Here is a 25,378-nt window from a genome sequence, read left to right as displayed (position 1 = left end):
TTCACTGTAACCAGAGATTTGAGACATGAGAATTAATGTGGAAATGCAAGCCAAGGAAAAGCCATCTTGGATTCTAACCTATAACTCGCTTTCTCCCCACAGATGCTGAAGGACCTGCTGAGTTTCTCCAGCATTTTTTGTTTTTGCTTTGGACCTTCTGGGAGTCCTTTTTAAATTGAGGGTTTTTTTAAATTCATTCACGGGATGACGGTGTCACTGACTAAGCCAGGATTTATTATCCAGCCCTAATGGCCCAGTGGGAAGTTAAGAGATGACAACATTGCCGTGGGTCTGGAGTCACAAATAGGTCAGACTCAGTAATGATAGTGGCTTCCTTCTCCAAAGGACATTAGTGAGGTAGAAGATCAGACACAATGATAGTGAATGGCAGAGCAGGGTCAAGGGCCAAATGAAGAGACCATGATCTGACTACAGCTCTCCTTTCTTGTATTGTAGAATCATAGAGCCATAGAGCCATGCAGCATGGAAACAGACCCCTCGGTCTGACAAGTCCACACTGAACGTTGTCCTAAACTAAACCAGTCCCACCTGCCTGTTCCTGGCCCATATCCCTCCAAACATTTCCTATTCACATAATTATCCAAATGTCTTTTAAACATTGTAATTGTGCCCACATCCACCACTTCATCAGAAAGACTGTTCCACACACAGGCCACCTCCATGCAAAATAATTCCCCCTCAATGTCGTAGTTAAAATCTCTCTCATCTTACCTCCCTAGTCTTGAAATCCCCCATCCTAGGGAAAAGCAACTTCCCATTAAAACTATCGGTACCAGTCATAATTATAAATATGATTGAGGCACAGCCTTTGGGAAAGGTGTTGACCATTTGGGACTGAGTTGTGGAGGTGTTTCTTCACACAGTGAGTTATGAATCTTGAGAATTCTGTACTCTGTCGGGTTGATTATTACTGAGAAGGCTTCAGGTGAATCCACACCCAATTACCTGCTCATGTTTTGATAGCTGTGACAAATTTCACGATAGCAGCTGAGATAATTCACAACATTCTAATTCCACATCAAGTTTGAATATGAATTAATTACATACTGAAGTTAGTATCTTAAATTTGTGCATGGAAAGCTATGAAGGGAAGAGAGGCAATTCCCCATGGTGGGTTGGGAAAATACACTGATAGACTTGACAATAAACTGGCGATAGCTGGTATTTAAACAATTATCACATAGCCTACAACATATGCGCATTCTTTGAAGGCACATGTATCCATGAGAAAGGTGAATCAATAGTGGCTATCAAAAGAAATTAACCATCAAAGGAAACAACTTGTAAGGATGCCATAAAAAGTGACAGCCATGATGTAGAGGTGCTGGTGTTGGACTGAGGTCGACAAGATTGAAAATCACGCAACTCCGGGTTATAGTCCCACCAGGTTTATGTAAAAACACAAACTTTCAGAGTCTTACTTCTTCTTCAGGTAAGCCAAGAGCAGTTTAGAACCCAGCAAAGGATAACTAAGAAACTGATAAAGAAAGAGAACGTGAATGTAAGCTTGCAAGAAACATAAAGTTAGACTCTAAAGCTTCTTTAGGTATTGGAAGAGGAAATGATTAGTTATGACCATGTGGAATGTAAGCACAGTACAATTATAATGGAGAATTTATCATGGAGAACATATAGAATGGTGGTGAAACTAAACTGTTACTTTATGTCTATCTTCACATAGAAAATGTCCCCCAGGAGTACAGGACAACCAAGGGACTTGTGAGACTGAGGAATTGGCAGAAATTAGTAAAGAGGTGGCATAGACAGTCCCTGGATTGTGATCATGTTCCATTTAGGAGTTTGTTTGCAAGTCAAGAAGAAACACAATGCAGAAAAATATAAAGTAGCCATTCATAAGAATAGGAAATATTTGCACATCAGGCATTTAAAATTACATTCCTGTATGTGATTATATTCATAAGTATGAAGGTTTGTAAGTCAGACGTTCATAAATCAGGGATCATAATTACATGAAATGCTAACTAACTTGAAAGTCTGTGGACCAGATAAGTTACATCTCAGAATGTTAAGGAGATCGTTTAAATTAGTGATCAGAGATAATGGGAACTGCAGATGCTGGAGAATCCAAGATAACAAAGTGTAGAGCTGGATGAACACAGCAGGCCAAGCAGCATCTTAGGAGCTGGAAAGCTAGTGTTTCGGGCCTAGACCCTTCATCAGAAAAGGGTGATGGGGAGAGGATTCTGAAATAAATAGGGAGAGAGGGGGAGGCGGACTGAAGATGGATAGAGGAGAAGATAGGTGGAGAGGAGAGTATGGGTGGAGAGGTAGGGAGGGGATAGGTCAGTCCGGGGAGGATGGACAGGTCAAGGGGGCAAGATGAGGTTAGTAGGTAGGAAATGGAGGTGCAGCTTGAGGTGGGAGGAGGGGATAGGTGAGAGGAAGAACAGGTTAGGCAGGCAGGGACGAGCTGGGCTGGTTTTGGGATGCGGTGGGGGGGAGGGGAGATTTTGAAGCTGGTGAAATCCACATTGATACCATTGAACTGCAGGGTTCCCAAACGGAATATGAGTTGCTGTTCCTGCTACCTTCGGGTGGCATCATTATGGTACTGCAGGAGGCCCAGGATGGACATGTCGTATAAGGAATGGGAGGGGGAGTTAAAATGGTTCGTGACTGGGAGGTGCAGTTGTTTACTGTGAACCGAGCATAGGTGTTCTGCAAAGCGGTGCCCAAGCCTCCGCTTGGTTTCCCCGATGTAGAGGAAGCCACACTGGGTACAGTGGATGCAGTATACCACATTGGCAGATGTTCAGGTGAACATCTGCATGATGTGGAAAGTCACCTTGGGGCCTGGGATGGGGGTGAGGGAGGAGGTATGGGGGCAAGTGTAGCACTTCCTGCGGTTGCAGGGGAAAGTGCCAGGTGTGGTGGGGTTGGAGGGCAGTGTGGAGCGGACAAGGGAGTCACGGAGAGAGGGGTCTCTCTGGAAAGCAGACAAGGGTGGGGATGGAAAAATGTCTTTAGTGGTGGGGTCAGATTGTAGATGGCGGAAGTGCCGGAGGATGATGCGTTGTATCCGGAGGTTGGTGAGGTGGTATGCGAGGACTAGGGGGATTCTCTCAGGGCGGTTATTGCGGGGGTGGGGTGTGAGGGATGAGGTGCAGGAAATGCGGGAGACACGGTCGAGGGCATTCTTGACCACTGCGGGGGGGGAGAATTTGTGGCCCTTGAAGAAGGAGGACATCTGGGATGTGCAGGAGTGGAATGCCTCATCCTGGGAGCAGATGTGTCGGAGGCGAAGGAATTGGGAATAGGGGATGGAATTTTTTCAGTAAGGTGGGTGGGAGGAGGTGTATTCCAGGTAGCTGTGGGAGTCGGTGGGCTTGAAATGGACATCAGTTTGTAGGTGGTTGCCTGAGATGGAGACAGAAAGGCCTAGGAAGGTAAGGGATATGTTTGAGATGGTCCAGGTGAACTTAAGGTTGGGGTGGAAGGTGTTGGTGAACTGGGTGAACTGTTCGAGCTCCTTGTGGGAGCATGAGGTGGCGCCGATACAGTCATCAATGTAACGGAAGAAGAGGTGGGGTTTTGGGGCCAGTGTAAGTGCGAAAGAGGGACTGTTCCACATAACCTACAAAGAGGCAGGCATAGCTTGGGCCCATGTGGGTACCCATGGCCACCCCCTTAGTCTATAGGAAGTGGGAGGAATTGAAAGAGAAGTTGTTGAGGGTGAGGACGAGTTTGGCTAGGCAGATGAGGATGTCGCTGGAGGGGGACTGGTTGGGTCTGCGGGACAGGAAGAAGCTAAAGCCCTTAAGGCCATTTCCATGGGAAATGCAGGTGTATAGGGACTGGATGTTCGTGGTGAAAATGAGGTGTCCAGTGTGCTTTCAATGGGGCATCTGTAAAGTTTGGTGAGGGTCCTTACGGCACATGCTGAATTTCCTGAGCCACCTGAGGAATAAGAAGTGTTGTTGTGCCTTCTTGCATGGGAGTTCCAGGACAGGTTTTCAGTTATTGTCATTCCCAGGAACTTGATGCTGTCAACCTCTCAGCCTCCACTCCGTTCATGTAGATAGGCGCATGTTCTCCTTCTTTCTTTCTGAAGTCAATGATCTGTTCTTTAGTTTTGCTGACATTGAGAGAAAGTTTGTTCTCATTGCACCATGACTCCAAGCCCTCTATCTTCCTTCTTTTGACGATGGCGGCAGGAGGACTTTAGCTCCTGGACGGTCCTGGGTGGCCTTGGTGCGAGTCTTCTTCTCAAGAAGTTAAGTGAGTCCGGCCTGGTCAGGCTGGGCCTCCCTAGGGTCAAGTAGCTGTGGGATCAGGGACCGGGTCTGCGTTGGCTGGGCCTCCTTAAGGCTGCATTGCTGTTGGTGCCAGCTTAGTTCTGGGTTGAGGTTGGGCGAGTCCAGTGTTGATGGTACTCCGTAGGATTCACAGGCCCATAAGTAGATTTAAAAGAACATTATTAGTAATTTTTACAGGCTTAGAATTTAGGTTTAGAAGTGTAGAATGGTTATAAAAAATGTTAGAGTAAGATCTACAGTAGGGAGCTTGCAAAGAGTTGCCTGGTTGTTTGCGCCATCTTGAATGCTCACTAGATGAGAATATATAATCTAAGAATGACTCAATGAGACTTTCAATGAGTTGGACAGGCTCAGTGAGTAAGCAAGCGCTTAGCAGATGGAATATGACATGAATAAGTGTGATGTTGTCCCCTTTCGTTGAGAAGAAACAAAAATACAGAATATTTCTTAATGGTCAGAGGTTGAGCAGTGTGGTCTTGTTCATGACTCATGACCAGGTGCAGCAAAATAATCAGAAGACAACTGGTATCTTGGCCTTTATCACACATGGTTTGAGTACAAACATAAAAATTGCTGCAAGGTATGGAACCACAGGGAGACCTCTGCTGGAGTGTTGTGTGCAGTTTGGCTCAACGTATCTGAAAAAGGTTGTACATGCCATTGAGCAAGTGTAATAGAGCTTTGCTAGATTAATCCCTGAGATGGTGGGATCATCTAATGAGGAGAAAGTGTGGAAATTGAGTCTCCATTCAAGAGTTCCGAAGGGCGACGACTAATCTCATTGAAACCTAAAAAATTCTTACAGGGCATGACATGCTGGTTGTAGACAGAATGTTTCCCCTGGCTCATGAGTCTAGATATAGGGGATGTAATTTCGTATTAAGGTGTAGGCCATTCCAAACTGCAACGAGGTATGCAATGAATCTTTCAATTCTTCTTCCCCAGACAGCTATAGAAGTTCAATCATTGAGCATGTCTAAACCAAAAATCCTTTGGTTTCTGGACACCAATTTCCTCAAATAGAGCGGGAATGTGGCTTGACAGTAGAGGATCAACCATGATCTAATTGAATGACAGAGCAAGGTTGATGGGCTGAATGGCCCACCCTTATTGCTATGTTCAAAAAGCAGTCCTCAACATTCTAAAACAAATCAGTTAAGTCACCACATCCTGATATTATTGGACTCTTTGAAAGATCCAGATAGCACCAACTGTGCCAAGCTTTATTGGACTTACTTGTTGAGGTGTTATTTAGAACAAAAAGACAATGATGTGAAAACATTATGTCCACCTAACATCAGCAGCAGAGTAACATTTGAAGAGGTAATTTCTTCAAACCTGATCTCAGCATCTTTCAAAATTTTGTACGACTGCACTTGATTTTAGCAAATTGATTTCCACCATCTTACTCACTGGACTATGAATATTAGCAGATAGCAGGTTAGAAAGCAATAAATAGATATTCAGTCCCACAAGTGTCAGTGCTGGGACTGATGTTGTTCACAGTTCAGATCAACAATTTGGACCCTTGAATCACAGCACAGTTTCTAAATTTGAGGATGAAACCAAAATTCAAGACTGCAACAAATTTAAGCAAAGACATTAAAAAGAAACTTAAAGCACGTTCGTGGGATTGACATATTAGTTTCCTCAGGTAAGTGTGAGGCGTAACACATTGGCTGGAAAAATGAGGAGGTCATGTATTGTTAGAAAATAAAAATCTAAATATGATCAAGGTGCAAAAGAATTAGGGCTACAAGTTGTGACAGAGGTCAGTAAGAATATGATAAAGGCAATCCAAACCCCAGAGTTTATTTTGAGAAGAATAGAATTGAAAAGTTGAGAAATTATAATAATGTACTTTGTATTGAACTTTGGTTGGACTGAGTTTGGAATAGTATATGCCTTTCTATTTCCAAATTATACTGGAGGAGGGGGGTGCAAAAAGCATTTTCAAGGATGAAATCAGTATTGAGGTTAATATTTATCAGAAGCTGGTGAGCGGGTTTAGCCTCTTTACTTTCAAACAGTTTCTCTCTGCAAAGCCTCACACTTCCATTTCTCTGCAAATTCATCCAAGCCTACAACTCTCCAAGATAGCAGCAGTTCCCCAAAACTGGCCTCCTGAGCATAACTGAATTTATTTTGCAACTCCATTGACAACACCATTGACAGACAGGGCTCCAGCTGCCTGGGTCCCAAGTCTTGGAAATCCCTCCCTCAACATCTCCTGACTAGCTCTCTCTCCTCCTTTCAAGCACTCGTTAAAACATAACTTTTCTTTTGTCTTAGTATCTCCTACCTGGCACAGTGCTAAATCTTCATCAAATCCCTAGAGTGGGGAAGCAGGCCATTTGGCTCATTGAACCCACATTGACCATCTGAAGATCATCCCACCCAGACCCACTCCCCTACCCAAACCCTGTAATCCTGCATTTCCACGGCTAGTCCGCCTAGCCTGCACATCCCTGGACACTATGGGTAATTTATCGTGACCAATCCACTCTAACCTGCACATCTTTGGACTGTTGGAGGAGAGCAGAGCACTTGGACGAAACCTATCCAGATGCAGGGAGAATGTGCAAACTCCGCACAGACAGTCACCTGAGGCTGGAAAGAAACCCAGGTTCCTAGTGCTGTGAGACAGCAGCGCTAATCATTGAGCCACCGTGCCACCCTTAATTTTCTTTGGCAACACATGTGTGATGTGGATCAGTCTAATTTGCTAAATCAAAGGCACTATATCAATGCAAACTGTTGCTGTTGTTGTCCACAATCAATGCCTCCAACTTTCAACAGATCTGGTGTCCTAATGTAAATGCTTAATCACTTTGGTGATGGCTGTTAGTTATGACGTTGTGTTGTACCTTGTGATGTTTGTGTTTGAACTCTATTTGCATTCACTGAATTGTCTCTGGGTGTCAGAAATTTGTAACAGACGTGTGTTACTCCTTTCTCAGTCTGTCCCAGCCCTCCTTTGCCCTTCGGTGGGAAAGTTCGATTATGATGGTGACAATTTCCTTTCAGATTTGTGCTCAGACATTGAACAAATGCTATTTGACCCATTGTAACATTTTGAGCAGCATCTTCAAAGTGCAGCCGTGCTTGACAATGAAGGAGACCTTCCCATTGTCCAGTTTTCCCATTGCTATTCCAGGGCCAAGTCAACTTGCTTTTAAAATGGCTAAAGGCAGAGACAAAGTGCTTTGCCGTTTCCAAATGACTTCACTTGAACTTCCCTTTCACTGCTTGCTGTGTTAAGAATAAAATATTCCTCCTGATGATGGGAATCTTGACAGCCACAATATGCCTTGAAGTGCCCTGTCAAATGATTTTTGTCAGTACTGATTGTTCGGGATGACCACTCCAACAAGAGGCCGGCTGCACAGGTTCATGGTCCACTGAGAGAAAAGCCATTGAACAATCGGGATGGAAATGAATCCAGAGCCTGGACTTGGTGCAGTATAGTCACACCTCTAATTACCCTGGAGGAAGTGAGCTAACACATCAAGCCACACCATCTGCTAGGACGGGAATTCCGGGATTTATACACAGTGACACAGAACGAATGGCAGTAATGTATTTCCAAGTTGTTAAAACCATGACTTAGAGGAGAACATGCAGGTGGTGGTGATCCTTTGTATCTGCCACTCTTTTCTTGATATGAAAGGTTGGGTTTGAAAGGTGCTGTTTGAGGTGCCTTGGTGAGTTACCGCAGTGTGTCTTTTAGATGGCCTAGTGCTATTTTCACTGGACTGTTAATCCCACAGACCTAGTTAACATTCTGGGGACCTGGGTTCAAATTCCACTGTGGCAGCTGGCAGAGTTGGAATTCAATAAAATATCTGGAATTAAGAATTGAACGATGACCGCGAATTCATCAGCTAACAGTCAGCTAACAGCCACCTCACGAGTCAGGAGTGTGATGGAATACTCCCCACTTGCCTGGATGGGTGCAGCCCCAACAACACTCAAGAAGCTTGAAACCATCCAGGACAAAGCAGCCCTCACTTGATTGACACCACATCCACCACCTTCAATGCTCACTCCCTTCGTCACAGTGTCAGCCACTTTTTAAAATTTCATTCACAGGATGAAGCTTCACTGACCAGGCAGCATTTAATGTCTGCCACTAATTGCCCAGAGGGCAGTTCAGAGTCAAGCACATTGCTGTGGGTTTTGTGCCACAGGTAGGCCAGACCAGGTAAGGATGGCAGCTTCCCTCCCTAAAGGACATTAGTGAAGCAGATGAGTCTTTCCTGACAGTCCTGGTCTGGCCTACGTGTGGCACAAAACCCACAGCAATGTGCTTGACTCTGAACTGCTCTCTGGGCAATTAGGGGTAGACATTAAATGCTGCCTGGTCAGTGAAGCCTTCATCCTATGAATGAAATTTTAAAAAGTGGCTGACACTGTGACGAAGGGAGTGAGCATTGAAGGTGGTGGATGTGGTGTCAATCAAGCAGGGGCTGCTTTGTCCTGGATGGTTTCAAGCTTCTTGAGTGTTGTTGGGGCTGCACCCATCCAGGCAAGTGGGGAGTATTCCATCACACTCCTGACTCGTGAGGGGGCTGTTAGCTGATTTGAGCTATCACTCTGGCCCATCATTTCTTAGATACCAACACAGCTGACTCTTTCTAATTATTTTCACAGATGCCTTGGAAACATGGTCACCAGGGAGCCCAGGACAAACAGTGCACAGCTACAGCGGCCTCAGTGCTTATGAAGAACTGGATGAGATCATCCCATGCACTGGGTCTTCCTTATCCAATTGCCCCTTGGATGATACACCCCAAGGCGTTTCTGAATCAGGTGGTTGCTTTGCTGCACTCCATTGCCTCCCAGTACCTTTTAGGTTGTCATACTTTATTATTTTTCCATCCTAATGGATGGACTTTAAGTATTAGATAATCGTTGGTTACCCTGATCGTTAAAAACCCAAACTTAAAGTGTAAAATCCACAGTTACTCAATCTATGTAGGGCAAAAATCCAACCCCAGCTGCAGGATTGTGTCCAATTCTGGGCCCCACACTTCAGGAAGGTTGTCGAACCTTTGGAGACGAGTCATAGGAAGCCTGTTGTGAATCTTGGAAACGTAAAAACTGAAATAACTCCACAGAGACGGGTACCCCATTATCAAGTCTCCCTTTATTTACACACAGAGAGTCCTTGACTCTGACCCAGCTTCCTCAGAGCTAGCTCTCAGAGTGAACAGAACCCCTGATGCTCATGTCTGCGTGGGTTTCCTCTGTGTGCTCCGGTTTCCTCCCACAGTCGAAAGATGTGCAGTCTATTGGATTGGCCATGCTAAATTGCCCATAACGTTCAGGGGTGTGTGGGTTATAAGGGGGTGGGTCTGGGTGGCATATATCAAGAGGTGGTGTGGACTTGTTGGACCAAAGGTCCTGTTTCCACACTGTAGGGAATCTAATCTAATATCTGTCAGCCAGGGCTTCCTGATTGGGGTTGTTAACCTGGCCCAATTAGAGAACTCATATTCCATGAGGTCTACCTGGCTGACCTCATTACAAAAACATAGAAAATAGAAGTAGGAGTAGGCCATATGACCCTTCGGCCCTAGGAGTCTGCTCCACTATTCATTATGTTTGTAGTCTGGTCACCTCACTATAGGAAGGATGTGATTGCAGTGGAGAGGTGCAGAGGAGATTCACCAGGATGTTACAGGGATGTAGCAGTTTACCAATGAAGAGGGGCTGGATAAGCTCAGGCTGTTTTCTTTGGAGCAGAGAGTCGGGACCTGATAGAGGTACGCAGGATTATGAGGGGTATGGACAGGGTGGATAGAAAGCAGCTGTTCCCCTTAGTTAAAGGGTCAATAATGAGGAGACATAATTTGAAGGTGAAGTTTAGGAAATTTTGAAGAAATTTAAGGAAAATGTTTCATCCTGTGAGTGGTGGGAGCTTGGAATGCACTGCCTGGAGTGTAGTTGAGGTGGGAAGCCTTACAACCTGTAAAAAGTACTTGGGTGAGAACTTGAAATGTCTTAACATTCAAGGCCATGGGCCTAGTGTTGGAAGAACCTTACAATTCAATCCAGGCCATCCAGGATGATGTCAGGTAACACTTCATCACAGGGGAATGGAGAGAGTCATAGGGATGCAGACCTGTGTAGCATGGAGACAGACCCTTTGGTCCAACTCTTCCATACCAACAAGATATCCTAAATAAATCTTGTGATAATGGGAACTGCAGATGCTGGAGAATCCAAGATAATGAAATGTGAGGCTGGATGAACACAGCAGGCCAAGCAGCATCTCAGGAGCACAAAAGCTGATGTTTTGGGCCTAGACCCTTCATCAGAGAGGGGGATGGGGTGAGGGTTCTGGAATAAATAGGGAGAGAGGGGGAGGCGGACCGAAGATGGAGAGAAAAGAAGATAGGTGGAGAGGAGAGTATAGGTGGGGAGGTAGGGAGGGGATAGGTCAGTCCAGGGAAGACGGACAGGTCAAGGAGGTGGGATGAGGTTAGTAGGTAGGAGATGGAGGTGCGGCTTGGGGTGGGAGGAAGGGATGGGTGAGAGGAAGAACAGGTTAGGGAGGCAGAGACAGGTTGGACTGGTTTTGGGATGCAGTGGGTTGGGGGGAAGAGCTGGGCTGGTTGTGTGGTGCAGTAGGGGGAGGGGACGAACTGGGCTGGTTTTGGGATGCGGTGGGGGAAGGGGAGATTTTGAAGCTCAGCTCCTTCACCTGGATGGAAGGGCAGCGCTTTGAAAGCATGTGATTTCAAATAAACCTGTTGGACTATAACCTGATGTCGTGTGAGTTCAGACCTTGTCCACCCCAGTCCAACACTGGCAACGTCACGCCATTAAAAGTTTAAAATCTTGGAGTAATAGACTTTTATTGGGTGAAAGGATTAAAAGTGATGAACCAGCGTGAGTAGATGGAATCAAGATACAGATGAGCCAGCAGCAGATAGAAAGGATCGAGTTTCCTTGCTGCTACAGGAAAATATCTGGAATATTCCATTTGTTGCTTGCCACTGAAGAATCCTGAGAAGGTCAACCCCAAAAAACTCCTCCACTTCTTTCGCTGACTAACTAAAATTATAATCCTTCTTAACATAATCAAAGGGTTTAGTCCCTGTTTTTGGCACCTGCTCCAAAGTGGACAGCACACACTTTGCAATACGATGTACAGCTGATTGGAGTCACATTGCTAACATGGTAACTTTATGTCCATTTTCCACCTCAGATAATCAGGCAAATGGCTGACTAGTTTTCATATAGAGTTTCTTATAGAGAGAAGAGAGTCAGTGTAACAGTGCATTAAAAATTTCTGAGTTGAAGTAACTTTAGTGTCAAATACTTTAGATCTAAATAAGTGGCCAAATTTGCCACCTGACGTTTCTTTGTGGATTGTACAGCATCTATCATAGAAGCCCTACAGTGTAGAAGCAGGACCTCAGCCCCTCATGTCCACATCAACCCTCCAAAGAGTATCCCAGCCAGATCCAACGCTGTAATCCTGCATTTCCTATGGCCAATCCATATAGCCTGTACATCTGCAAGGGGAGGTGATGGCTTAGTGGTATTATTGCTGGCCTGTTAATTCAGAAGACCAGACAATAACCTGGGGACCCGGGTTCGAGTCCCACCATGGCAGATGGTAGAATTTGAATCCAATTTAGAAAAAAAATCTGGAATTAAGAATTCATTGGTGATCACAAATCCATTGTTGGTTGTTGGGAAAAACCCATCTGGTTCACTAATTCCCTTTAGGGAAGGAAACTGCCATCCTTACCTGGTCTGGCCTACAGACCCACAGCAATATGGTTGGCTCTGAACTGCCCTCTGGGCAATAAATGCTGCCTAGCCAGCGACTCTCTCATCCCATGAATGAATTAAAAACATCTTTGGACTGTGGGAGGAAACCCATGCAGACATGGGGAGAATATGCAAATTCAACACACACATTTGCCTGAGGCTGGAATTCAAACCCAGGTCCTGGGGCTGTTAGAGCAGCAGTGCTAACCACTGAGCTATTATGCTACCCAAGTGAAGTTTCTCCCTGTTCCCTTCGCTGGTCAACTATTTACGACAACCCAGCCCAACTATTAAAAAATATACAATTTCAGAATGCATTTGTTGCTGGCTAGATCAGCTTTTATTGCCCCATCCCTAACTGCCCAGAGGGCAGTTCAGAGTCATCCATGGTGCTGTGAGTCTGGTGACACATGTAGGCAGATCTCTCGAAGGACATTAGTGAACCAGATGGGTTTTTACGACAATTTATAGTCACCTCCATCAGGCCAATGATTCTTTTTTTATTTTAATTCCTGATGTTATCGCATTGAATTCAAGTTTCACACTGCCATGGTGGAATTTGAACCCATGTCAAGAGAACGTTTAAGTTGGTCTTCTGGACTACTAGCCTAGTGACATTACCACTACCTCCCCTAATTAAAATCCCTTGGTAGTAGTCTCACACCATTGCTCAAATTATAAATAAAGCCTTAATCCGGAAAATAGAATCAGCAACAGCCCAGAGGAAAAAGAAAACTGCCAACAAAAGCCTTATAATCATATGTATAGAAACAAATTCTGTTTTTGTTCGTTTTGGAAAGGATCATTTTGCTCCAGGAACAACACAGCAACCTCAGTGGAACTGAAATCAAATGCTATTGAATAGAAAACACTGGGGAAGAGGAGGAGAGTGTAACAAGTTGGACAGCTCTTTGAAGGAACCTGCAGACTCACGGCTTCTGTATTTCAGATCCCTTGTGTCTCGCCAATTATAATTGCTCCACTACACTTTCAGTTGCTTATTCCTTAGCTCTGGAATTCCTTCCCTATACCTTCTTATCTTTACCCCCTCTCATCCGTTAAAACATTCCTTAAAACAAGCTCTTTATCTGAGCTTTTTGTCAGCTGACCTACCTGCTTTCATCTGGCACAATGTCAAATTTGTTTGATGATTTGTGTTGTGAAGCAGTCTGGGAAAAATTATTATGTATAGTCTATTACATATCCTCATTGAAAAGAAAATATTCAGCATAGAGGGAGGTGCTAGGGATACCGGGGATGGCATGACTGTCTTATGAGGGGAGATTGGTTTGACTCATATAGTAGTCATTGACTCACTTGTAGTCATTGTCATAGAGTCACGCAGCATGGAAACAGACCCTTCGGACTAACCAGTCCATGCTGACCATAAATCCCAAACTAAACTAGTCCCATCTTCCTGGCCCATATCCTCCCAAACATTTCTTAACAGAATGTCTTTTAAACATTGTAACTGTACCTGCATCCAGCACTTCCTCTGGAAGTTGGTTCTACACTTAAACGACTCTCTGTGTAAAAAGCAAAAAGAATTGCCCCTCATGTCTTCTTAAAACCTTACTCCTCTCACCTTAAAAATACGCCTCTTAGTCTTGAAATCCCAGGGAAAGAAACCTGCCATTCACCTTTCTATTCCTTTCATGATTTTATAAACCTTTATAAGATCTCGTCTCAACTTTCTATGTTCCAGTGAAAAACATCACAATCTATCCAGCCTCTCCTAATAACGCAAATGCTCCATAACTGGCAACATTCTGATAAATGTCTTCTGAACCCTCTCCACTTAAGAATATCCTTCCTGTGTCAGGACAACCGGAACAGTACACTGTGCTCCAGAAGAGGCCTCAGCAATGTGCTGTATAATCTCAACATGACGTCCCAACTCCTATACTCAAAGGACTGAGCAATGAAGGCAAGCATGCTAAACGCCTTCTTCAGCGTCCTGTCTACATGTGATGCAATCTTCAAAGAATTATGTACCTAGACCCCCTTATCACTAGAGTTAAGAAAAATGAGCGGATCTTATTGAAACAAAATCCAGGTGTGTTAGAATGTTATGACTAAGTGCAGGGAGGATATTTCCCCCTGATTTGAAGAGATGAGATCCAGAGGATTGAATCTCAGGAATATGGGAATAGGAAAGGCTTCTCCACTCTGGAGGGGGGGGGGGCGCGGTGGCGGTAATGAACCCATGGAATTTTCCACCACAGAAACCTCTGGAGGCTAGGTCACTGAATATGTTCAAGAAAGATATCAATGAAGTTTAAAGGCATCAAGGAGTAGGGAGAAAATGGTGTGGAGACAGAGGATCAGCGATGACCATATTGAGCAGGCCTGAAGGGCCAAATGACCTAATCCAATTTTTATGTTTCTATTCAGGTGACATATAACTACACGTAGTTGTTGGCAGACTCAGCTTGTACCAGGCCTGATGCCCACATAGTGCTGCCTTGTGACATTGGAGCTCGTATATGACTGGGGAATGGATATTTCTCCTTAAGCCCTCCGGGGAAAGATGACACTGTAGAGTTAATCTAGAGGCTCAGGAGAAAGGTTTGCAGATTCAGGGGTTTACATCCCACCATAGAAGCTGTTGGAATTGAAATGTAGCGAGTTTGGAATTGAAAGCTACTCTCGGTAATTGTGATATAACCCATCTGATTCACTAACCAGTGTGGAAATACATTCATCACTGTGGTTGACTAAATGAGCTGTGAATGGATCCTATGCTTTGATATACAAACATGTTTATCTGTTCAAAATGACATGATGAAATTGAGGCCTTCTGGTATTGATTCATGCATTTTGAAACATGGCAGACAACGACAGAATTAGGCCGTTCAGATTTGAGATTACATTTGACGGAGAGGTGCTGAGCGGTGTGTTCACTGCAGTGATGGTGGTGTGTGGGGCAGGACTCTTGACTGTGGTAGACCCAGACCATGGACTCAGGAATTTGGTGAATCATTGGCTGCGGTGGAGATGGTACCCAGGGTGGGGAGTCCTTGCGGCATGGGATATCTTTCAGAAGCCCTGGAGTTATGTTTGAAGACCCCTTGTATGGAGGGTGAACTCTGTTTATGTAATTTCTTTTTATTCCTTTTGTAACTCAAAATAACACTGGATTTTAACACTTTTCACCGTATCTTTCCAGATATATGCGACGGGAAATAATGTCCTTTAGGGAAGAAAATCTGCCGTCCTTACCTGGTCAGGCTTATATGTGACTCTAGACACACAGCAGTTTGGTTGACTCTCAGGTGCCCTCTGAAATGGTTCTATCAAGTCATTGAATTGAAGGGCAGTTAGGATGGACAACAAATACTGACCCCAGATGACAAGGTGTGAAGCTGGATGAACACAGCAGGCCAAGCAGCATCTTAGGAGCAGGAAAGGCTGATGTTTCAGGCCTAGACCCTTCATCAGAAAAGGCTCAAAACGTCAGCTTTCCTGCTCCTAAGATGCTGCTTGGCCTGCTGTGTTCATCCAGCTCCACGCTTTGTTATCTCGGATTCTCCAGCATCTGCAGTTCCCACTATCTCTGATCACAAATACTGACCCCAGCAGTGACACCAATATCCCCCCCAAAAAATTAAGAAACCTGTCAGTGTTAGAAAATGTTTGAGATTTTACTGTGCAGATTCACCACAATGGTACTGGGCTAAAAAGGTTAAATTATGGGAATGGCTTGTGTAGACTAGAATTGTACTTCCTTAAGTATAGGCAATTAATTGAGTGATGTAACTGTGGTGTTTTCGATGATGGAAGCATTTGATGGGGCTGATGGAGAGAAACTATTTCCTTTAATGGAGGGGAGTCCAGAATAGGAGGGAGCACCTGAATATTGGAGCCTGGCCTTTCGAGATGATGTGAGGGAGCACTTCTTCACACAAGGGGGAGTGAAAGTCTTCTGGATTTCTCTCCCAGGAAGCTGACAAGGCTGGAGGGGAGTAATCAAAACTTTTACAACCTAGGATTGTTAGATTTTGGTTGACTATGAGGATTAAGTGAATAAGCAACTAAGGCTGGGAAATGGTATTTGGATACAGATGGGTGAAGGGATGATTGGCCTCCTTGTGTTCAAAGTTTTCAGTGAGGCCTAGAGTGACTCTCCATTTATTGGCCCTCACTTGACATAACGGCAGGGACATTGCCTCATGTTGGGCCTGTGAATACCACACCTCCCCCATTAGTATGAATCCACAAACAGGCACCCAACATGAAGCGTCCTTTGACGACAACCCCATCTCTTTATCTTGGGATGAAGTAGGTGATCTCTAGCGTAAAACACTTGTTAGACCTCAGCTAGAGAATTGTGTACAGTTCTGGGCACAGAATGATGTGAATGCAGTGGAGAAAGAGAGAGAGAGTGCAGAAATCATTCGCAAGACTGGTTCCAAGGATGAGGATAGATTGAAGACATTGGGATTTTCCCCTCATATAATCCCAATAGCGCAGAAAGATGCTATCTGTCTCATTTAGTCTGCACCAATTCCCTGAAGAGAATCCCACCCAGCACCAGCCTATCCTTATAATCCTATCTTCAGCATAGCCAATCCATTGAAACCTCACATCTTAGCACAGTGAGTGGAAACTGGAGCACCCAGAGGAAACCCGCACAGACACAGGGAGAAGATGCAAGCTCCACACAGACAGCTACCAGAGGCTGGAATTGAACCCAGGTCCCTGGCAGTGTGAGGCAGCAGTGCTAAGACTGAACCACTGAGTCACCCTTCTCCTTTGGGGAGAAAAGAAAGCCGAGAAGAGATGTGATAGAGGTTTTCAAAATCATGAGCGGGTTAGAGATAGTAAATAAGGAGAAACTGTTCCCATTTTTAAGACAAGAATGAGAGCGGCATAGATCTAAAGTGACCTGTAAATTGAGCAAGGTTGGAGTGTGCAGAAACTTGTTCACCCAGTGAGTAGTTAGAGGTATTCAAGAGGGTCACTGATGATTATTTGGAGAGAAACATTGTGTCAGGGATGTGGGGAAAATGCAGGAAATTGGCTCTGGATGATGCTGCTCATTTGAAGAGTTGATACAGGGACAGTGGACTGAATGGCCTCCTTCTGCACGGTAACAATTTTGTGCTTTTATCATTCTGTGATTTTGAGGTTGTTGCCATCCCATCAATGGAAGGCAACTGATCTTTTCCAATGTGGAAAAAAACTTCAGGCATGCATTTGAACAATTGCACAGTCTCCACATCCTGATCTCCACTGTATCCTACCAATCAGAAAAGGAGTTGTTTCAATTTATTCAACTTATCATGGTCATTGCTGCTTTGCATCTCTTTGGGCGGCCTGTCTTATTTCTCAATGACCTCAACACAATGAAAAATTAGGAGTTGTGTCATGGGCTGTTCACTGGTCACACACTTTATAAAATTGCAGAAACTGAGGATTTACCATGAAGGGTCCTGGCTGAGGTGGATCCAGTACTATTAATTTCACAGAATTTTTACACAGAATCTCGTTGACATAGTACTCCACTTTTCCTTTGCAGGTCTGACCGAGAGGTTGTCAGTTTCTCAAACGTCCTGGGCCTCGCCAGCTCATAAATCACTGTTGGATATGAGGTTATCATTATTGGATCATCCAAGTTGTGACCATCAACAGGAGACTCATCAACTGCAGAAGCATTTGCCTCAAACCATGGGAGCAGAAAGCCAGGAGAAGATTGCCAGTGGCGAGATGGGGGAATTGGATAGAAGTGGTAAGCTCAATAATAATGTTGCATACGTAGTGGTTAACATAGGACATCAAGTGATGAGGAAAGCAGATAGAATGTTGGGGTTTATGGCAAGGAAAATGGAGTATAGAAGTAGTGATGGTTTTACTACAGTTGTACAAGGCTTTAGCATGCCAGCATTTGGAATATCATGCACATTTTTGGTCTCCTTATTTAGGAACGGATGTGATGCATTCAAAAAGATTCAAAGATAGTTCAGTTAACTAACATTCAGGTGGAAGGAGTTAATTGAGATGGATAGGTTGAGCAGGTTGGGCCTATATGAATTGGAGTTGAGAAGATTGAGATCTTATTGAAACACATAAGATGCTGAGGGGATTTGGCAGGTGGATGCCAAAAGGATGTCTTCACTCATAGGAGAGACCAGAACCAGGGGGCACTGTTTAAAAATAAGGGGTCACCATTTAAGATGGAGATCAGAGAAAATTTTCTCACTGAGGGCTCATTAGTCTTTCGAATTCTCTTCCCCAGGAGAATGTAGGTGGGGTCCTTGAATATATCTAATTCAAGGAAGATAGATTCTTGACTGATAACAGTCAGTGATCATTGGATGTAAGCAGGAATGGTGACTTGACATCACAATCAGATCAAGCATGAACATGTTGGATAGTGGAACAAACTCAAAGGGCTGAATGGCCTACTCCAGCACTTAATTTGCACGTTCATTTCCAGAAAGCCAGTTAAAACCCATCAGATCTTAGTAAAAAAATCTATCATGAATTAAGTGATCCATTAATCTGTCAGATTAAAACCCAACTCATCTATCGATATCCTTTAGAGAAAGACACATGGAAACAATAGGAAGCCATGCACTCTGTTTCTTTAGGTCATGATTTATCTGTATCTTAACACTTCTTGGATCTGTTATCATTACTTGCCCAACAGAAGTCTATCAATCCCCATTTTCTTTTGTCTAAATTGGCCTTTATCTGACTACACACAGAGATCCAGTAGCTCTTTAAAAGTATAACAACTTATCCATCAAAGAGCAAGGCCCAAGGCCAGCCTCTGACTCCTTTTTTATAATTCCACTTATTTCATTCGTACAGCATGAATGTGGGTAGGCAATGTTGTTGAATTGGACATTGTAGTTCATAAGATTACATAATTATAAGGTATCCCTCTCTTTGTAACCCCTGAACCCATTACTAGTCAAGATTCTAGCTCTCTTAAAGACACTCAATGACTTGGCTTCCACAGCCCTCTGCAGCAAGAGATTTACAGATTCACCACCCTCTGGCTGAGGAAATTCCTCCTCGTGTCAATTCTATAGGATCGCCCCTGCCCTCTGAGGCTGTGCCTTCAGGTCCTCATCTTTCCTACTCATATAAACATTTTCTCATGTCCACTTCACTCTCACGGCCCTATCACTCTCTGAGTAAAGAACCTATCTCTGACGTCTCCCCTATATCTACCTCCACTCACTTTAAAACTATGCCCCCTCGAAATAGTTACCTCCACCCTAGGAAAAAGTCTCTGGCTGTCCACTTTATCTGTACCTCTGATCATTTTGTACACGTCTATCAAGTCACCTCTCACCCTTTGTTGTTCTAAAGAGAAAAGCCCTAGCTCTCTCAACCTTTCCTCGTAAGACCTTTCCTCCATTCCAGGCAACATTCTGGTAAATCACCTCTGCACCTTTTCCAACACTTCCATATCTTTCCTGTAATGAGGTGACCAGAACTGGACACAATAGTCCAGATGCGGCCAAACATGGGTTCTAAACTCCATCGAATGCAGAACCAGAGTCCTCAATCACTCATCACATGACAAGCCCTTTATTCCCGGGGTTATTCTTGAAAACCTCCTGTGGACCCCAATGCCAGCACATCCTTGCTTAGATATGAGGCTCAAAACTGCTCACAACATTCCAAATGTGGTCTGATCAGAGCCTTTTGCAGCCTTAATTATATATCCCTGTTATTGTATTCTAGCCCTCTTGAAATGAATGCCTTCCACCTCTTCACCTACTCTCCTAAGCCTCTCCAAGTCATCTGCAGCTTGGTTGCTTTCTCAAAACTACCTGCCCCTCCACCTATCTTAGGCTGTGGAGGCCAAGTCATTGAGTGTATTTAAGAGCGACAGAATCTTGATGAGTAATGGGTTCAGGGGTTACAAAGAGAAGGATACCTTATAATTTGGTAATCTGATAAGATAATCTTTATCTTTGTGTCATCTGTAAACTTAGCGACAATCCCCTCCTTTCCTTCGTCCAGATCGTTAATGTGTATGGTAAATAGTTGAGATCCCAACACTGACCTTTGCAGAACTCCACTAGCTGCCATCCTGAAAAAGCACTGTTTTCCCACAGAGATAGTAAGAACTGCTGATGCTGGAGTCTGCGATAACACAGTGTAGCACTGGATGAACACAGCAGGCCAGGCGGCATCGGAGGAGTAGGAAAGCTGGTGTTTCAGCCTGGCCTGCTGTGTTCCTCCAGCTCTAGCTCTACGCTGTGTTATCTGTATTCCCACTGTCTGCGTTTTGCCAATCAGCCAATCCTCTATGCATGCCTGAACCTTGCACATAACACGGAGGGCACTTAGTTTATTTAGCAGCTTCCTGTGCAGCACCTTGTCAAAGGCCTTCTGGAAATCCAAATAAATCATGTGCACTGACTTTCCTTTGCCTAACTGGCTCATTATCTCCTCAAAAAATTCCAACAGATTTAACAGGCATGAATTCCGTTTGACAAAGCTGTGCGGACTCAGCCCTATTTTACCATGCACTTCCAAGTTCTCCCCAATCTCATCCATAATAATGGACGCTAAAATCTTAGCAATAACTGAGTTCAGGCTAACCAGCCTATAGTTTCTTGTCTTCTGTCTCCCTCCCTTCTAAAAACAGAGCTATTACATTAGCCGTTTTGCAGTTCTTTGGGAACCTCCCTGACTCCAGTGATTCCTGAAAGATCACAATAATGCCTCTACAATCTCCTCAGCTATCTCCTTCAGAACTTTGGGTGTTGTCCATCTGGTCTAGGTTATTTATCAGCCTTCAAGACATTTCAGTTCCCCTAACACCTTCTCCTTAGTGATGGCCACCCACCCAACTCTGCCCCTTGACTCTCTTGAAGTATTGCTATGCTGCTGAAGTCTTCCACTGTGAAAACTCATGCAAAGTACCAATCGAGTTCCTCTGCCATTTCTTTGTTCCCCATTGCTACTTCTCCAGCCTCATTTTCCAGCACTGCAATGTCTAGTCTTGCCTCGTCCTTACCTTTTACATATTTTAAAAAAGCTCTTGTTGTCTTCTTTAACAGTAGCTAGTTTACTCTCATATTTCATCTTCTTCTCCATTATTGCTTTTTAATTGTCTTGTGCTGGTTTTTAAAGGCTTCCCAATCCTCTGGTTTCCTACTAATGTTCACAGTATTGTATGTTTTTCCTCAGAGATAATGAGAACTGCAGATGCTGGAGAATCCAAGATAACAAAGTGTGGGGCTGGATGAACGCAGCAGGCCAAGCAGCATCTTAGGAGCACAAAAGCTGACATTTCGAGCCTAGACCCTTTTCTGATGAAGGGTCTAGGCCCGAAACGTCAGCTTTTGTGCTCCTAAGATGCTGCTTGGCCTGCTGTGTTCATCCAGCTCCACACTTTGTTATCTTGTATGTTTTTCCTTTTGTATTTATGCTGCCCCTGTCTTCCCATGTTAGCCACGGTTGCCTTGTCCTCCCCTTAGTATGTTTCTTCCTCATATTTTTCCGTACAACTCAATCCATGCCCCCACTTTTAGTTAAAGCCATATCCACAGCTCTACTTACGTGATTCTTGTGCCTGGTGAAATTCAGTCTCTTGAAAAACAATATATCAGCTTGCACTTTTTGTCAGTCATGTTTTTCTGTAGAATTGCAAATGTCACCCTTCAAATTTCTGTGTTACTTTTCAAAATAATATGAAGGGAACATCTCAGTTACAGTACATATCAGAGCCAGAATATCTTCACCACCTTCCTCTATCCCTGTACCAACTCACTCAATGATTATTCAGAAGTGGTTAGAATTTTAAAGAGTCATACATTTACTCTTCAACAACAAAATAATAATTTCTCCAGGAAATTCCTCCAAACTGCTCTGTGGCTGTGATTTATTCAATTTGTGACATTTTTGCCACCTTCCTGGCTGAGTTACAGAAGCTAGGTCTGAGTGAGTTCTTCACATTGGTCATGACTTTTCAGAAAAATAGCAATGAGGTTAACAACAGTGATCATTAATAATGTGGACATTGTCAGTGATGTCTAGTGAGTACACACTGTAGTTATACTCTAAGTCTGCAAGTCACTGAGCTGCATTAGGCCACCATAAACAACACAGAAATGGCACCTTGCCATTTGTTTCCCCATTCAGATTTATTAAAAGGCATTGTGTCTGTGTGCTGCCTTTCAGAGATAGAGTATAAACTCACACCAGAAAATTAGGGCCTCTTCATTTCACTCTGAGTATGCATTAAATGACATGATTATAATTAATTGTTGCTACATTGCCTCTCTGGTACTAAACATTAACTTTTCCAAGTGTGGAATCTCATTCCCTCAGACTTTCATTATTACAGACGTTTCAAGGATGAACATGTAATTACTTTTTTGAACTATTGATGTATCTTTTATTTCATTCTCTTAAAACATAGTAACATAGAAAATAGTAGCAGGAGTAGACCATTCAGCCCATTGAACCTGTTCTACCATACAGTATGGTCATGGCTGATCACACAGCTCAGTTCCTTGTTCCTGCTTTCTCCCCGATACCCTTTCACCCCTTCACTATATCTAACTCCTTCTTGAAATCTGCCAATATTTTGACTTCAACCACTTTCCGTGACAGAGAATTCCACAGGCTCCCCACTCTCTGAGTGAAGGCATTTCTTCTCATCTCAGTCCTAAATGGCCTACCCCATGTGCTTAGACTGTGACCCCTGGTTCTGGACTTGTGCCTGGGGGCTCGTGAGATTTTGAAAAGTGTGAGGAAAAGCGTCAGCTACCAAAAGTGGAGGAGAAGAGGGTGTTTGTTGTCGCTGGTAGAGAAATATGCAAACAAAAAGGAATCAAAATGTGGAAAGACATCGTGTATGAAATTTATGAACATATTGTTGAGTCCAGAGGGCTGGAGAAAAGTGCCCAATTGAAAAATGAATTGCTGTTTCTTCAGCTAATGCTGAGCCTCACTGTAACAGTATAGCAAGCCAAGGACAGAGATACTAGCAGTAGGACTAAAATGACAGGCCACTGGAGGATCAGGTTTGTGGTAATGACAGAATACATATTTTCTGCAAAAAAATTCAGCCAGTGTGCTTTTGGCTTGCTCTGTGTAGAGGAGACCACCTTGTAAGCAGTAGATATAGTAGACCGAATCGTAAGAAGTACACACAATCCCTGCTGCACTCTGAAGGAGTGCTGGGACTTGGACAGTGAGCAGAGAGGTAGTAAAAGAGAAGGTGCCACATCTCCTGTACTTCAATGGAAAGGTTCTGTAAGAAATGGAGGGGTGCTAGGGTTGGATGGACCATGCTAACACAGAGAACAAAGCAGCCAACTTCATCAGCAGCCCATCCACCTTCTCAAACATCTGCTCCCACACCCACCGACATTCAGGAGCGGCAATGTGTGCTGTCGACAAAATGTATTGCCTCAACTCCCCAAAGCTCCTGCCACAGCACTTTGTGAACTTATATGACCTCTACCATCTCGAAGGACAAGGGCAGTGGTTACATGGGAACACCATCCCCTGCAAGTTCCCCTCCAAGCCACTCACCATCTTATCTTGGAAATATATATATACTTCAGTGTCGTTGGGTCAGAATCCTGAAGTTCTTTTCCTGTCCGCATTGTGGGTCTCCCTCCACCAACCAGACTACAGTGGCTGCAGAAGGTAGTTCACCATTAACCTGCTGGCTGACAGTTAGGGATGGGCATAAATGAAGGCCCAGCCAGCGACACCAACATCCCATCAATCGAATCTTTAAAAATGATCAATGATTGGCCTTATGGTCCGCTGATGAGAGTACTACCTGCTGAGTTGTGGCTAACAGTTATCAGTTTCTTAAATATCTCCTCATACCCCACCCCATCACACAGTTTAAACAAAAGGAAGGGAAAAACTAAATGACAGTAAGAGAGTGGCTGAAGTTTCCCACCAGAGAAGGAATGGACTAATGTCCTTTTACCATCACTCAGTGTCTCTGTATCTGTCTATCTCTGTCTCTGTGTCTCTGTGTCCCTCTGTCTGTCTGTCTCTGTATCTGTGTCTCACTGACTCATGGAGCTGTTACCAACCTGCCAGGTCTGTTGGCAGTCATGACAGAAGAGCATGGTGCTGTGAGTCATTTATCATCTTTTCCTGACAGGCTTCTCAGCTCAACGTCCATCTGGCAATTCTTCAGAATGTAAACTGGGGCCAGTCCATCAGAGTAATCAGGAAGACATGTGTCAAAACAGTCAGACAATGATGAGTGATCCACTAAACAACAAGGTAAGACATGAGTCACATTTTCTCTTGATGAAAGGATAAACAATCAATGTAATCCATTTAATGAAAGCTACATTTTATGAGCATATCAAAACTGGTTTTCAGCAAGATTCTCATCAGGGAAATTAAACCATAATATTTGCACTTGTGATTTTTGATTGTTAATTCTGACAGGTTTATTTCTCTTTTAATAATTGTCTTTTCCTCTGACTGCAAAGGACTGAAAAATGGCAGATGGAGTTCAATCTGGATAAATGTGATATATTGCATTTTGGTACAGCAAACAAGGGTTATGCAATTAATGGTAGGACCTTAGGTAGTGTTGCAGAACTGAGGGATCCAGGGTGCAGGTACATAATTATTTAAAGTTTGCGTCAAATATAGACAGGGCAGTTCAAAAGGTGTTCGGCAGACTTGCCTTAAATACTCAGTCCTTTGAACATAGGAGTTGGGAGGTTACGTTGAGGTTGTACAGGACATTGGTGAGACTAGGGGCACATTTTCAAAGTGAGAGGAGAGAGATTTAAATTTGCCTCTTATGTCTTTTTATTACACCAAGGGTGGTTTGTGTGTGGAATGAAATTCCTGATGAAGTGGTGAATGCTGGTACAAGTACAACCGTTAACAAACATTTGGATGGATGTATGAATAGGAAAGTTTTGGAGGGATATGGGCCAGGAGTATGCAGGTGGGGCTGGTTCAGTTTGGGATTCAGTTCAGCTTGGACTGGTAGGACCGAAGGGTCTGTTTCCATGTTGTATGACTCTATGATTGTCTACGTTGTAGAATGTCTACAATGTGGAAGCTCTCTTTCAGCTCATCAAGTCCATGCCAATTTTTCAAACAGCATCCCACCCAGACTCACCAATCCCTATAACCCTGCATTTCCCATGGCTAACCCACTTAACCTCCACGTCCCTGGATATTATGAGCAACCCACCTAACCTGCACATCTTTGGACCATGGGAGCAAACCTGAGCCCGTGAAGGAAACCCACACGCAGAGAGAACATGCAAACTCCACACACACCATCACCTGAGGGTATAATTGAACCCAAGTCCCTG

At 44.0% G+C, this 25,378-nt stretch overlaps 1 protein-coding gene across 5 annotated transcripts in view; it reads left to right on the top strand.

The window, feature by feature from the left end:
• The window catches only part of LOC125461040 (uncharacterized), a 168,533-nt gene that overhangs the window by 60,767 nt on the left and 82,388 nt on the right, over nucleotides 1–25,378 (top strand). For all 5 annotated transcript variants that reach the window (XM_048549352.1, XM_059652251.1, XM_048549349.1 and 2 more), the window contains 3 exons: nucleotides 8,952–9,110; nucleotides 17,608–17,817; nucleotides 24,193–24,317. In XM_048549352.1, coding sequence (XP_048405309.1) covers nucleotides 8,952–9,110; nucleotides 17,608–17,817; nucleotides 24,193–24,317 — 494 coding nt within the window. The remainder of the gene's footprint in view (nucleotides 1–8,951; nucleotides 9,111–17,607; nucleotides 17,818–24,192; nucleotides 24,318–25,378) is intronic.

This window comes from Stegostoma tigrinum, chromosome 18 (genome assembly GCF_030684315.1).
Source record: "Stegostoma tigrinum isolate sSteTig4 chromosome 18, sSteTig4.hap1, whole genome shotgun sequence".
Taxonomy (NCBI): domain Eukaryota; kingdom Metazoa; phylum Chordata; class Chondrichthyes; order Orectolobiformes; family Stegostomatidae; genus Stegostoma; species Stegostoma tigrinum.
Note: the sequence above shows the minus strand (reverse complement) of the source record. Positions and strands in the feature narration are given on the sequence as shown.